The sequence below is a fragment of the Hibiscus syriacus genome, unplaced genomic scaffold (genome assembly GCF_006381635.1).
Source record: "Hibiscus syriacus cultivar Baekdansim isolate YM2019G1 unplaced genomic scaffold, ASM638163v2 tig00110716_pilon, whole genome shotgun sequence".
Classification (NCBI taxonomy): domain Eukaryota; kingdom Viridiplantae; phylum Streptophyta; class Magnoliopsida; order Malvales; family Malvaceae; genus Hibiscus; species Hibiscus syriacus.
The window spans coordinates 525290-541823 of record NW_024062835.1 but is presented as its reverse complement, the minus strand read 5'-3'; the positions used below and the strand labels follow the sequence as shown (position 1 = coordinate 541823).

Here is a 16534-nt window from a genome sequence, read left to right as displayed (position 1 = left end):
TTTGATTTAAGTTTTATTATATGCTGGATTTATATGTATATAATCTAATTTTTATTTTAATCTTTTATATAATAATTAATTTTTGTGCTAGTTTTATTAATTTGATTATATTTGAAAAAGTTAATTGCATTCTCAAACTATGACCCTCATTTTAAATTGGTTCTTAAACTTTTGAATATTCAAATTTCATCCTCAAACTATGAGTCTTATTTAAAATTAGTACTTAAAATTTTGAATATTCCAATTTTATCCCCAACATGACCCTCATTTTAAATTGTTCTCCAAACTTTTGAATCTTCCAATTTTATCTTCAAATTCATCCAAATATGTAAATAGTTTCAACCATAGTTTAATCTAAATTTTATTTTTTTTAAACATATAATAATATAACTTGGCCCAATGATTTTATTAACAAGGGCTATGATAGTATGTACGTATAGTTTGGGATGGAATTGAAATTTTCAAAAAGTTTGGGGACTAATTTAGAATGAAGATCATAGTTTGGGGATGGTATTGAAATGTTTAAAAGTTTAGGGACTAATTTACAATGAGTATCATAATTTGAGGACATGTGATGTAGTTAACTCAATTAAAATGATTATATTTTATTATTATTATTTGGATTTGTATTATTTATGATGATAATTAAAAGTGTTCATCTTTATTGGTTTTAAGTATCAATAAACCAAAGTTTATAGGTGTATTTATTAAGTTAGCCAACTACCAAACCAAAATCTCTGCAATATTTGTTTGTTAAAATATGGTGGGCTTGGGTGTTTGGGATATACTTATCCATATTGCGGTTTGAATTATTTTGTTTTATGTGCAGGAGTGACTACGCGTCAAGTTTGAGCTTATCTTCTAACTTGAATTGTTATTAGAAAATAATAAGATTATTTTTTATATTAAATTTAAATAACAATACTTTATTAACATACAATAATTTATATGTATAGACAATTAAGTTTTATTTGGTTTAGTAATATTATTATATATAAGAATAAATATAATATTTTTATCAGCATGTAGATTTAAAAAAGAGAAAATAACATCAGTGACCAAAAATGCCTTATAATATACGAATTTAACCAACTTTTTTTGGATTTGTCAAAATGACCAACAAATTCACAACGCGAATTTCAATTTCGCAACCCAGTTTCCAATTTCGCAACGCGAATATGTAAATCGCATTGCGATATTCCAAATTCGCGACGCGATATTCCAAATTCGCGACGCGATATTCCAAATTCGCGACGCGATAGTCAAATTCGCGACGCGATAGTTAAATTCGCAACGTGAAAGTCAAATTCGCAACGCGATAGTCAAATGTTTTTACGTGAAACACAATATTAATTTCGCAACACAAATGTAAACAGTATTATCGCAAAATCATCTCTAACCTAAAACCCTAAAGCACAACTCAGTCCCATCTCCATCTCTCACTCTCTACGGCGACATCCGTCCCCATCTCCGACAAAATTGTCCCCATTTCCAACGAAATCCGTCTATCTCCATCTCTCAGATCAACCCTCACAACCATTCACGGTCAGAAATGGAAAATCAACCACCGAGGGTTAGTTTTTTTAATCTCTTATTTTTATTTTGAAATTTTTGTATTATTATTAGATTAACCACTTCACTGAGATTGCTAAATTCATTCGGTTGCTGCCAATACTGCTAAACCGTTTAGTCTTTAACCCTGTGAAGTTAGTATTTGTGTTTGTTTTGTTTTTTTGTTGAAGAAACCCTAAATCGCAACACCAAATTCGCAAAGCAAAAATCGTAACGCGAAAATGAAAATAGCAACGCGATTTTAGTTTCGCGTTGCGAATTTAAGTTTCAGAAACTTCTTTTATTCGCCAAATTGAAACTTGAATGAATTGTCTTACTTCAACCAAAAAACAAAGAGAAATACTAACTTCACAGTGTTGCTAATATAAGTTTCAAGAATAAACTACTACTCTTTATGTTGTCCTTGAACCTGCACTAAACCTATATGTTGTCATTTTAAATGTTTATATAAGTGCTTACTTCTGGAATGTTATCTGATGCATTTTGTGAACTATGATGGAATAATGACTTGGGTGAATACCGTGCTAGTTTGAAACATATTTGGCTTTGTTTTCACTGTTTAATATCATGTCTGTTTGTAGTGTATAATTTGTAGTTTTTGGTATATCTAACTTGGTATGTTTATTGTTTTTGTAGAAATGTTTTTCAGTTGCATTGACCTTAAGGAGTAAATTGAACCTAGCCACTAAAATTGCGTCGACGCTTACACCTCTACAAAGAAAATTGTTTGAGGATACTTGCTTCGGGCCATGGCTGAAAGTACAACATCCGGGTGGAGATACTAAGTTGACACATTTGTTTCTTCAGACCATGACTAACGATCTACCCGAGGGGGTACAATGTGGTGATGAAGAGATATGGTTTCATTTTCCTCCGGCACCGACGTATACTTGTTTTGGGCGGGAGGAGTTTTGCTTAATCACCGGTCTACGCTTCAGACACGATGATGTAGGTCGGTACACTAGTCATATCGCCCGCCCATTATGGTTATATCGGGTTTTTCCTGAGCTGGCAAAGTCGAAGCCGAGTATACATGTCGACGACTTGAAGAGATTATTTGATAAAGATGGTTTTACTCGGATGGATGACCTTGATGTTGTCTGAGTATGCCATTTACTACTTTTGCAAGCCGACTTTTTAGGCAAAGAGGGCAGACAACCAATCTCCGAGGACCTAATATTATTGGTAGAGGACCTAAATGTATGGAACATTTTTCCGTGGGGTTCATATATATGGAAAGCTACCTGGAAGAAGTTGTCGTCTGCCTTCGAGGACCAAAACAATTTGTGCGGCAATGGTTCTAAATACACTTTGACAGGCTTTACTTGGGCTTTTAATGTAAGAATTTCTATATAATGTTTCCAAAATTATAATTAATTATTTAACAATTACTAATGTTTGTGTATTATATTGTTTGTAGATTTGGATATTTGAGACTTTCCCCAGCATGCAGATATATGCGATAAAAAGATCAAATGATATTCCTAGGGCTATTACCTGGAAGAGGAAACACATGTTGGATTGGGAAGACTTACTCCCATATACGACGATTAATGATGTAAGTTAACACACAAATACTACCATATATAAACAAGTTATTACTAGTACACGTTTAACTTTGTTTGAGCTTTTATATTGTTAGGAGGCCAACTACCCATTATAGAGGCTGACACCCTCAGATGCTGAGCTTGCCACTGATTGGTGGCAAGCTAGTAAGCGGTTTTTTGATGGGACGGATGATGAGCACCCCCCACTTCGAGAGCCATCACCCCATCGGGCCGATTGCATAGCTCGACATTCGGAGCCATCACCTGGTCGAGCCTCTTCTCTACCTCCACCATCACCTATTCCATCACATCATCGAGCCTCTTCTCCACCATCACCTCATGATAGGTGACTGGTAAAGAGGCTCCGTCTATCTCCATCTCCTTGTTCTCTACCTCCACGGGATGAGTTAGGGGAATTTCGTGTTGAGGTCGGTGCTTTGCGTCATGAGGTCGGTACTTTACGTGAAGATAATGGTGCATGGCATGATGAGGTTCGATCTTTACGTGGTAAGGTGGATTTTTTACGCGATGACAATGGTGCGCTACGCGGTGAGGTATCTACCTTACATGATGAGGTTGCCGCTCTACGCTAGATTGTTTCATTGTTGTAGAATGAGGTTAATACTCTACGCAATGAGGTAAATTTGTTTAATACTATACTAAAAATGCAAATAACTTTTTTTGGTATTATTTATTTATTTATTTACTGATTTATATATTAATTTATTTTCAGCGGCTGTTAAGGTAGATGCTTTATGTCGGGTTTTTCTTGCACGACGGGGTTCATGCATTAGACGTCGTGCACGTGCCATTACGTCTCCGTTCACCCCACTAGTGCCAAGACTCCGTAAGAATAAGCCTGATGCACCTATCATCATTCAAGAGGTGCCTCCTATTGTTCAAGAGGTCCCTATCATCATCGAAGAAGTCCCTCCCACCGTTCACGAGGCCACTGTCATCGTTCAAGTGGTCCCGCCCGCCGTTTAAGAGCCCGATTCATTTGGTGTCATATGTCGACATATTGATAAACCACCTCTCGTGCCCGATATGATGGATGCGTGTTGGTTTTCGTATAAGTTACCGGCCAGTACCATTCCTCAGCAGGAGATGGAAACACTACCAGACACAATTACGGATAATAACCTTTGGGCTAAGACCGCAGTTGATTTTTATCTACATGAGCGGAGCAAGGGGTGTTATTCTGACCTATGCCAAATCGACGATGCTATTCATTTGTTTCTTGATCGGTTTTGGTGGGGTATTTTAATAGGGGTTGAAGATAATGGCTACCTCGAATGGGGGTAAGTATTATATTCTTCTTATATTGCATTTTGATTAATTTTTTTTAAATTTTTAATAAATTCACTTATATATTTATTTTTTATAAAACAACATATTGATGCATGGGTGTCACGTCTTCTAATAATAAGGAAATTGAAGAAAAGAGGTATTCGATGGACTATTATGCCGACGTCTTTTCACGCAGCTCACTTGAAGGATCAGAGAGATGCTTCATATAAGTTGGCTAATGGAAAAGCTAAACTTTATCCTGCGTGATGGGAGGTCGATAAGGTTAGTATTTATTTTTTGAATATTTTAAAGGTTTTCATAAATTTTATTTGATGTGCGCAATTATTTATGATTTCAGGTGTTTATCCATGTTTTGGAAAAACGTCATTGGCTTCTCGTCGAGCTTCAGCTCCCATCCCTGAAGACAGTGGTATATGACAGCATATTGAATTACATACCATTGTCTGATTTGAGAGATATTACTACAAAGAGATGGAGCGATCATTTGGCTAAATTCTTGAATGCGATTGATTATTGGACAAAATCTGGAAACAAGAAGCCAAAGAAGTTCAAAATTACAATGATCAGAGACGAGACTGTGCCACAAAAAATGTAGGGATCCAGAGGGAATTGTGGTCCTCTCGTATGCTTGTGCTTGGAACGTTTGACGATAGGAAGTATACAATATCTACCTCCCACAGATAGAGATAGAGCTGCAGTAGGCTTGTGGTTTCAGTATTATATGGCCAGATCGATATATTCGAGACGCTGCCTACCTGCATCCGCATGCTGAAAGTTGTACATAAACAATTGGTAAGTTTGAGCAAGTGTTGTTAACATATATACTCTTTAATTGGTTTGAAAATATTTTGTTAAGTACCTAGAATTCAGTAATTTGCTGTTTGTTGGTTTTAGATGTGTAGAAAGTGTTGTTTGAGCAAATGTTTGGTTTCTGCAGGTTAATCCTGAAGTGGGCTGCGTGAAATGTATTTGTGCATAAACAACAGTCTGGGGTACACTTTTTTTCTTTGTTTAATTGAATTTTACATTGAAAGTTGATTTGTTACAATTGATGAGGAAATAAGATTTATTTTTTGATTAATTGATTTGTAAAAGTTGATTTGTTTAATTTGATTTGTAAATAAGAATTATTTTTTTGCTTGTTTAATTGATTTGTAAAAGTTGATTTGTTGTTTCTAAAAAATTCAATCTGCATTATGTTTGAAGGCAAAAAAGACATGTTGAAGGTAAAAATTCGTAACGCGAAAGTTAAATTCGCAATGCGAAATAAGCGTTGCGATAGTTAAATTTGCAACGCAAAAGTCAAATTCGCAACGCGATTTTCGGTTTGCGAATTTGACTTTCGCGTTGATCGCAACATACAACATCAAGGTATATATAACATCAAACACATTCCAAGCTATAAATACAAGCTAAGGACACTTGAAGAAGCAAGAGAACAACTATCCAAGCAATCAAACACGAGAAAATCCCAACATGATAACAACTGAACATATCATATCAATGTTCAAACTCAAGTTACTAATAAATGTCTAACTGAAAATGTATGCATTCACACATAAAATACACATAATACAACGTTTGCATTTAAAAATCACCTAAGTTAATAAGTCCCAAAAGGTGAAGCCGGTTGTGATTGGGATTTTAATTTTGATTACGATTTTGATTTCCTTTTGCTTGGCACCATATGAGCTTTGGATTTTGATGAGGATCCATTTTTTGGTAGAGGAAAAGATGATTGTGATGGCACTGGTGATCCACAAGTCAACCTTGTATGACCACTCTCCTTGCACCGAGTACATGTCAATATCCTCTTCTCTTTACCCTTAGATGGTATACGATCGTGATTTTTTTGTCGGCCAGTTAGCCTGCTGTCCATGACTGGTGGCAAAACTGTTTGTAAGTCATCTGGTATGTCCCACTCAGAAGGATATGGACATGGGTAGACAATCTCGGCATAAGTCTGTTGATATACTCTATAGTGTAGCAATCCATAGCGTATGCGCTTGAATCATCTTGGTTTAGATGAAGAGTAACTTTTATAACATGGCCACACGGATAACCAGATGTTTGCCATTTCTTACAACTACACGTCTTTGCATTTAGATCGACAAGCCCATTTAAGTTATTATCCAATACTTCAAACAAAGTGTTTGAACATGGTTCAACTCTCTAGGACGTTGACTTCACAACACGTTTCGTTATCTTTTTTTCAGTCCATGGTGTAACCCGACGTTCCAATGTTCCTGTAAATTTAAATAAATAATACTTAGTAAAATATATGATAAGTTACGAATTTAAAGAAATAATACATGCATGGTTTCTTTTCTTGTAGTACCACTGTTGAATAGATGCTTGAAAAAACTCCATTAACATCGTAATGGGTAATTTTCGGGAATGACGACTTAGAGCGTTGATTGATTCTGCACTATTAGACGTCATGAAACCATATCTTGCTCCAAGTTGATGTACTCTTGACCATCTTTAAAACCCGACATCTTCTAGTGTTTGAGCACATTGAGGCAAAACATGTCTTAAACAATTTATATGCTTATTAAAATCCATTTACCGATAAGCTTTTATAGCCTTCCAGTATGTCCATTTGTGATTTTTTATACCAGCAGACCATGATTTTAGATTTCTATACAAATGAACACCACAAAGTCCATGAAAAGTATCTGGGAAACACCTTCTAACAGCGTTGTCAATTGAGTTTGCTCTATCGAATATGATTGTCAGATTGCTAATAGGACCTATACAATCCCTAAGATGCCCCATAAACCATGTCCATGAATCAGAGGTTTCAGATTTGCCAACCCCGTAAGCTATTGGCAGTATCCCATTGTTAGCATCCATGGCTACTGGTAATAAGTTTACTCCAAGGTACCGACCTTTCAAATGTGCTCCATCAACTATAATAAATGGGCGCATGCAAGTAATAAACGAACGAATCTACAAAATCATATACACAAGAAATATAATCATTTAAATGTGAAATGCATGCAACTAACAAAAATAAATCAACAATATTATAATTATTTACTAACCGCAGCACCAATGGCGATAAACAACAACTCAAAGTGTCCATCTCTATCTGTTTTGATATGAGTTACCGACCTAGGATTTTTCAGCTTTAAATTATGACAATAAACCGGCAGTTGGGCAAACAATGCTTCTGGCGACCCCCTCAACAATTCCAAGGCATAAAATTTGGCTCTCCAAGCTTGAGAATATGAGATACTAATCTTGAACCAAGCATTCATGTCAGTCATAATTTCATGTCCCCGATATACCCTTTCATTCAAAAACATTAACTCAGCTAGAAAACCACCCAACACATTTTTGTTTGCCTGTCTATGGTGAGGAAAAACTTGGGTTCTTGAACATGTATGTTTATCAATAAAAGTCCTAACCTGAAACATTTCGTTATCTTTTATCCTCTTAGAAATCATACGCCACATATAGTTTTTGTCAATCATACACCTTGTTTCAAAACGATCTTTGCTTGATTTGTTAACTCTTAGTTGATAGCCATCTTCCACACATTTCGTATACAAAGCTATCTTCAAGTCTTCATTTGTATCAAAACAATCATCTTTCTTGATACGAATAACTTTTGTGTAACAATCAACTGATATCTTTACCAACTCTTCTTCCGGTATCTGAAGTAATTATGGCATATTCCAGTTATACTCCCGTGGCATTTTCTTTTTTTTTTTCCTTTCTTCGGGGACTTCTTCTTCTTTTTCTTCTTCAGGGTTATATGAATTACAGAATGGATGTTCAACATGTTCATTCACAGTCGTAACTTCCTCCTCATTATCATCAATAACATCTTCCTCGGCAGCGGCTGTTTCATCATCAAAATTCAGATTTTGACCAATATTAAAATAATTACATGTAGGGTATGTTTCTTCTTCCATCACACCATCAAAATCCGAGTATTGACCAAGATCAAAGTCGAGTATTGACCAAGATCAAATTTCGAATACTGACTAGTACTCACAATTTTTCCTGTTAGCTCATAATCGTCTAACTGGTCAATACGAAAATCGAAATTCGGTGCTGAAAGTTGATTGAGATTTGGATTAGGAAAAGGTTGTGGGTTTTGAGATTGTGTTTGATATTGTGTTTGGTGTTGGAAATGTGGTGAAACAAAATTTGCTTGGTGATGAAATTGTGGTAGAACCATTAAATTTTGGGTTGAAGAACTTAGTTGATTACTACCCGCTACTGACCCAACTTCACTACTTCTAGGTTCAACAACATATAATGTAACATCATCTTCTTGCGAAACACTAATGTAAGCAATGAATCGTTCAACATCTTCATTGTCGGTTAACAAATAAACTTTACCTTTTCTCAGATAAGATAGTCTAAATCCACTTAGAGGCTCTAAATTCAATTTCTTTACAACACGTAACATTAGAGTTTCATAAGTTAACTTTTTTAATGACAGTTTTAGTTGAAGATTCATGGGTAAAGGCACATATTGTAAAAACACCATGAACATTCTCCCATGACCCTCCAAAACAAAATATATCCAAACATGATCAACATTAGATGATTTCATTCTAAAAATTGTAAATTAATTTACTAAACAAACGAGCTAGAAACTAGATATCATCACTAACTTAGAGAAAAAATACCTTTATTAAGTTGATAGTTGATAATTTGGGAGAGAAATCATTGAAAAATTATATAGAAATAAAATTATGTAAAAAAAAATAGAGATGGGGAAGGATGTCGTTGGATATAGGAACGGATGTCGCCGGAGAGAGTGATAGATGGAGATGGAATGAGTTGCGATTTAGGGATTTAGGTTATGAGTTGCTGCTGATGCGTTGTTATATACCCAAAACATTTGTGTTGCGAAACTAAAACCTGTTGCGAAATTAAATTCGCGTTGCGAACTTGGAAAATCGCAATGCGATTTACATATTCGCGTTGCGAAATTAGAAACTGGGTTGCGAAATTGGAATTCGCGTTGCGAATTTGAGATCGCGTTGCGAATTTGTTGGTCATTTTGGTAAATCCACAAAAAAAGTTAGTTAAATTCATATATTATAAGACATTTTTTGTCACTGAGGTTATTTTCTCTTTAAAAAATTATAAAATAAATTTAGGAGTACAAAATTGAGTCAAATGGGTGCGAGAAAAGTGATCATGGAGATGGATGTCAAATGGGTAGTTGACTTCCTTAATGGTGACCTAACCGAGGATTACCAAGATAACGTGCTAATGAACGACTGCATGAAGCTCAGTAAAGAAGGTTGGGTCTGCAAAGTTAGACACACTTAGAGAGAAGGGGAAAAATGCACGAGCATGGCGTTTCAACAAGGGGATGAGCTCACCGTTTTAACTGAACCTCCGAATTCTTTAATCCCACTGTTAGCAGCTGACGCCGAGGGGATGGCGTGCTAAGGCTGTAAGGATGTGAATCCTCCTTTGTACCAAGAAAAAGAAGAACATATAACTATACTTCAACACCTATTCAGTCCATCTAAAGTTGTATATGAACAAGAAGTGATCTAGTTTTTGCATTTAATAACATTTAATTTATGAGTGTGAAATAAAATGAATATTATATATAAATCTTGCATGGTAATAAAAAAAATTATCCCATATTTGATGTGCTCGAAGGAATAACCCACTTTTAAACATATTTATAAAAAATATTAATTTTATTTAATAAAATATGGATCTAATTGAAAAAAGATAATATAAAGAAGGGTATTATTTCAATTATCCCTAAATATATAAGATAAAATTATATTTTTTTGTCAAGTTAAGTCGGGTCGGATATTTTTCACCTTAAACTCCAACCTAACATAACTCGAACTTCACCTCTAAAAAATCGACCCGACTACAACCCAATTTTTTTTTATAAAAAATCTGACCCAATTAAATCAAATTCAAATCTCGTATCTATCTCTAAATACAATATTGAATGGATCCCAAGGTTTCCAATTTATTTTCCCAAGTCATATTATATTATTTGTGGCCAACATTTACTTTTATCAGGTAGAAATATACCCAAGTTGATATTGAAAAAGGTAGATGGGTTTGTGGCATATAATAGATGTTCCATGTGCACATGGTTGACGTAGGATTTGTCGTCCCTCTCGTGAATGATTGGAACGAGACAGCTGAAATTTGATGAAAAGATTTTTGGACCCATTTTTCCTTTTAAGCCAGTCAATGATGTTGGCTTATGAAGTTATCTTAGGTTCATGTGGATTGGATAATTTGATTTTAAAGTAACAGTGATGTAGCAGTTAAAGGTGTTTACATAATAATTTATAATGTTGAAGTAGTTTATGTGGTGAATGATATAATAGACGGACTAAATTGATTTTTTGATCGAGTTCGAGGCTCAAATTGTTTTTTAAGTTCAAGAATTGAAGTGATTTTTAAAAAAAATAAAAAAATTATTTTAGATTTTAAATTTAAAATAGAAAAATATTCAAAATAATTTAGATTTTAATTTCTTAATTAATGTTAATCTGGTCTCTAATTGGAATTTGATAATAAATTTAGCCTTAACTATTAATTAATTCAGTTCAGTCCACAATTTGAAAGTAGTTAAAAAACTGGGCCTAAATCTCTTAATCAAATTAGAGACCAAATTAACATTAATTAACAAATTAAGGGGCTCAAATATTAATCTAATTATGAATTTGGGACCTAATTGAAAGAGATTCTGAATCTAAGGGTTGAAAAATAGTTAACTAAATTCAAATAAAGACCTCATTACAATTTCCTCATATACGAAAGGTCTAAAAATAAAATAAATATAAAACCATGCAAACAAGGACTAAGTTGCATGTGAGTATAAGGGACTAAACGACCTGGGCCTAAATCTCTTAATTAAATTTGCTAACCAAACATGATAGTCTTATAATCCTGCAAACAAACTAAACAAGCTAATGTAACATTCCTAGTAATATATATGTCAGGTAATGTTATATTTCGGGAATTCTATCCTCAAAAATAATCTTACGTTCCGTGAACCAAACACGATAATTGACTCTCAAACCCAACTATGATATTGGTGAACACAAAACGGCTTCAACAAAATACTGTCGTGTTAACAAATTTAACAACAAATGATGTGGTTAACAACAATTGTAATTAGAAAGACTAAATTGATCATAATTTTAAAATAAAGAATCAATTAATTTATAATTGAAAATAACAATTTCCTTCATTTTTAAGAACAATTAAAGGGTATTCAAGTCTAATAATAAAGCAGCAAATGTATACCATTTCTTTTTCCTCCTATTGGCTTATCATTGTAGTATACACATAATTCATTGTTTATCTCAAATTCTTTTTTTCCCCTCTAGACGAGGACTATGGGTGTAAATGAATATAGTGTTCGATGAACTATTCGTATAACGTTCGTTTATGTTTGTTCATTAAGCTAAATAAACGAGTATGAACAAAATAAGTTATGTTCATTTAATAAATGTACGAAAACAACAGAGGTATGTTCGGTTCATTTATGTTCACGAACAAGCTCGTTCATGAGCTCGTTTGTAAACTGATTTATCGACTCGTTCGTTTATGTTCATGAACAAGATCGTTTACCATGTTCTCCTTTTCCTTTTATTTTTTTTATATTTTAAATATTGGTAAAGGTAGAGACTAAATTGAACACATGACAAAAGTTGAAATTTAAATTATGATTTTAAGGAGTTTAAGAACTAGTAGGTAATTTTATCATTTTTCATTAGCTTGCAAATGAAAGGGTAAAATTAAAAATTGAATATGTAAACTAACGATAAACGAACGATAAATGAACAATAAACGAATATGTTCATGAACTCTAAAAAAACACGTTCGTGAACATATAAATGAACATGTTTACGACCATTAAACGAACATGTTCGTAAAAAATAAATAAACAAATACAAACACCATAAATAAACAATACGAACACGATATTAAAAATTTAAACAAACACGAACTGAACATAAACATCTTAAAAATAAACAAACAAATAAATACGAATATAATCTTGTTCGTTCAAGTTCAGTTAGTTTACACTTTTAATGAGAATATGTACGAAAATATCCAATGATTTCTTAAGCAATGATTTTTCACCGTGAAAACTTTTTATTTTTAATTAGCTTTCTTCCAATTTATTTATTTGGGGTTATAAACTTTTGATGGATAAAATCTTGGCTACTTATAAGGGTAAATTACGTATTTAGTCATCCAACTATCATTTTAGTTTCGTTTTAGTCATCTGATTATTCTTTTTAAAATCATCACTAATGTTATGTATTGATTTTATCTTGGTCACCCGCAGTTAAAAAATTAACGATAATACTGACGTATTGCCATAAAATAATGCCACTTCATAATTGGAAAAAATAAAAAATATCACTTCAACAATTCTATTAATTTTTTTATCAACGGGTGACCAAAATAAAACCAAAACATAATATTAATGATGATTTTTAAAAAATAATTAGATAACTAAAATAAAACCGAAGTTATAGTTGGGCTACTAAATAAGTAGTTTACTCTAATTTTTTATGCACTCATCCAAAGTGGCCATCTAAATAATTCGCAATAACTTTATAAAGAAGATACAAGGCAAAGAGGTTTGAATTTCCCACGAAATGGGCATGGGTTTACTCAAGCTACCCTCACACGCTTTTTTCGGGTCAAACCAGCCACGTCACCTTTTCTAAAGCCCCACATTTCTGAACTGGCAATCAAATTCAGTGGAATGTTATTACCCGCTATGCCCGATCTCATCTTAAATAAAATGATAAATTACGTATTTAGTATCTAAATTATAAGTTTTGATCTGTTTTAGTATATAAACTTTTATTTTTATCAAAATTATACCTAACGTCTAGTTTTTGTTACATTTTAGTACTCATCTTTAAAAACTTAACAGACGGGTTGATGTGGCATAGCTTTGGTGGACGAACGACCAATCCGAATGATGGATCACGAGAGAATGACGAGTTGACTAACATAGTCTAGTTTTAAGCCCATCGAACGGTATACCATGGAGATCGGAGGATGAAGAAATCGAAGAATCTATCGTCGATTTGGGAATATTGAGGCATTTTTCGGTGAAATGGAGGCCGAAATCGTATTAAGAGGTTAAAGAGATATAGGCTGGAAAGTTTGGATTTCATCAGCCGACGAATGCGATGGTCGACGACTGTAGAGGCGGCGACTGGTGAGCTTGTCCTTAAATTTTTAACACAAAAACTAAACGTTAAATATGGTTTTGAAAAAAAAATAGATACTAAAACCAATAAATACTAATAGATTATATCCTAAATGCATGGTTTAACCTAAATAAAATAGTCCCACCTATCCCCATTGTCCACAACTACAAAAAGTTAAAAGACCCTTGCATTTACCAAACCTATAGGAGCTTCTTCTTCTGCTCTTGATTGCCGAGAATAGAACTCCTTATTAATTTTACTTACTTTCGTCCGCTTAAACTATATTATTTGAATACGTGTAGGACTGTTCAATATAAAACCCAAAAAGAACTCTTTCTCTTATGGAATCTTTCTCTTTTTAGTTTTTAAATCCCACCCAAAAGTTGATTCTTGGATGTAAACTGATTGGAGAGAGTAAAAAGCAAATTGTGGGATTTCGATTCCTTTTTGGCAGAATATCTGAAAATCTGGGTGGTGATTTCTTTTACTTTGGGTGGCTTTTTTTTAAGGTCCTTCGATGATTTTTGTTCTTTCAAGTTTCCATTGAATCTTCTTCTTTATGTTCGAATCCCAAGGAACGAATTTTGTTTTGTTCTTTTGGCTTTCCTTAAAAAAAGGAAGCTTTATCTTCAAACTTTTCCCCTTTTATAGGACTTCAAATGATTTGTTTTGAGATTTCTTTGAATTCTGTTAGGAGCTGATTGAGAACAAAGAATGTAAATGGAAATGCGAAAAGAAATGGGAATAGTTTCTGTTTTATGGGTTTTTTTAGAGTAATTTGAGATATCTGTTTTTAGCAGAAAAGGCTTTGTTTCTTTTCTCTTTTTCGGATATTTTGTTTGATTTGATGGGACCAGTTATCTCTTAATTATCTTTAATTCTTTTGGAATATGTCTAAATTCATTGTATTGACAGTAAATATTGTCGAAGTTTATATTCTCTTTGTTGCCTTTCTGTTCTTCAATCATAAAAATGGAAATGTGAGAGGAAGCCAATGAAAATATATAAAAAAGTTTAAGGTGTTGTTCTTGCTGCAATCTAATTGCTTCTGATAATTGTGATTTGGATGCAGTTTGTTAAGTATGTGATTTGTTTTAAATGCAGAAAGTCCAGACTGAATTGCCTATTTATTGATTTGGATATCTCTGGGGATTGCATATTAGATATATTTGTGTTTCAAAACTGAAACTTCTTTTGGTACAAGAAAGATTGGAAGAACAGCTCGCTTTAGTTGCTCATATATATGGCTCTGGCCTTTAGTAATCTTTCATGGTGGTTATGGAGTGGGAAACATGAAGAGCCTAAAATCTCCAATGGATCTCCTTTAAGTTCTTTGCCGGATTCCGGTTTATGGGAATCAGACAATCTGAAGTTTCCATTGGTTAATAGAGATAACACAGCTTATTCATCGAGAAAAGTTAAGAGGAAATGGCATAGCCGGGAAGAAAGAAAGATTGATAGGGAATATGATGTTGTTATTGTGCCATCTGATGGAGGATGTGTTTCAGGGTCTGAATCTGATGGTTCAGATTACTCCATTGGATGGTTGGAGCCTCATGGACCTGATTTCGGTAGTGATGAAGATTCAGACAACAGTTTTGCTGTGTTGGTTCCATGTTATGGGCATAGGCAAGGTAATATGATGGAGGATCCAAAGACCAACCTTGTGGGTGCCATTGTGAACATTTCTAGCTATTATTCTGATGGTAATTTCCATTTCTTACACACATCTAATATTGAGAATATTTTGTAACTTTCAGTTATGTCTTGTTTGTTGCTTGGCAAGTCAATGACTACTATTTTTTATTCTGGGGTTTAGATCCTTTGCTATCATATTCATTCGAAATAACTTGGAGATGAATTAGTGAAACTCTGTGTAAGATCATTTCTCATTTACCATTTGCTAACACTGGTTTTGGCTCGTGCATTTGTGAACTCAAAGCATCTATCAACACTATGAACCCAGATGAAACTTCTTTAGTTTTTGACTTTTATGCTGTTGAATGGCTTAAATTGTTCAAGGGCTCGACAGGACGTTTAAGGTTGCATTAGGAATATGGTAGGGGCAGACTAGTTTTGTACGTTTAACGCTTTAATAGCTTCTGCTAAAATAGTTATTTGAAAACACTCCTTGTTATTCTGCATTGATCTTTGAAATGTATCATTTGAATTCTGATGAAGATGAGCCTCCAGACTTTAATGAAAAAATCTAATGGCGTTTAGTCTAGCTTGTATTTAAATGTTATTCAGAACATAAGTGATTTTTATCGACAATTACTCCCATAACTTCATGTTTCTTGCATACTCTGCTAAATGGTTTCTGACTACATTTGGCGATGCGAGTTTTCATCCTATGTATGCTTAGCTTAGCATACATTGGAGAATTTTGTACACACTGCTGCCGTTCAGCTATTATCCTTAATCTCGTTCGTTTACCGACTACTGCTCTTCGTTCAACCCCTTTAACCAGATTCTCATACTTGCTCAATCTCTTTTGCATAATTCCTCTATCATCTATTGGGTGTCTTGTGGTGCTATCTTAACTGCTTTTGTATCTTACAAGTTTTATCATTCTTGTGCTGCCATGTGAACTGCTGTACATCTTAAGATTAAATTGCTGAAAATTAGGCCAGGCCCTCGTATTTCGTATTTCTATAAGCTTTGTAGAATTTGCCGAGGCAAATGCATTATTCTAACTCGGTCATTGTCTTATTTTCTTAAATGTGAAGCAAGCAAAGTTTACGTGGAACAGTGGCTCTCGTCTCTACAGACTAGCTAATCCCATACTGACGAAGATTGTGAATGTATCTGTGTTCTGTTGCTAATCTGCTGGAAGAATATGGTCTGGTGTTTTAATGCTGATATAGATATTGTATATACTGTATATACCATAAAATTAAAAGG

General features: G+C 33.9%; 1 protein-coding gene across 2 annotated transcripts; it reads left to right on the top strand.

The window, feature by feature from the left end:
• The first annotated feature begins 14048 nt into the window (after positions 1-14048).
• Positions 14049-16534, top strand: LOC120138902. Of its 2 annotated transcripts, XM_039154287.1 has the most exons (3): positions 14049-14139; positions 14735-15338; positions 15513-15653. In XM_039154287.1, exons 2-3 carry the CDS (start codon positions 14874-14876, stop codon positions 15588-15590), a joined length of 543 nt encoding a protein of 180 aa, XP_039010218.1. In that variant the 5' UTR covers positions 14049-14139; positions 14735-14873; the 3' UTR covers positions 15591-15653. The 2 variants fall into 2 exon arrangements, with proteins under 2 accessions (XP_039010218.1, XP_039010219.1); XM_039154288.1 differs by lacking the exons at positions 14049-14139; positions 15513-15653 and adding an exon at positions 16360-16534 and having other exon boundaries at positions 14401-15336.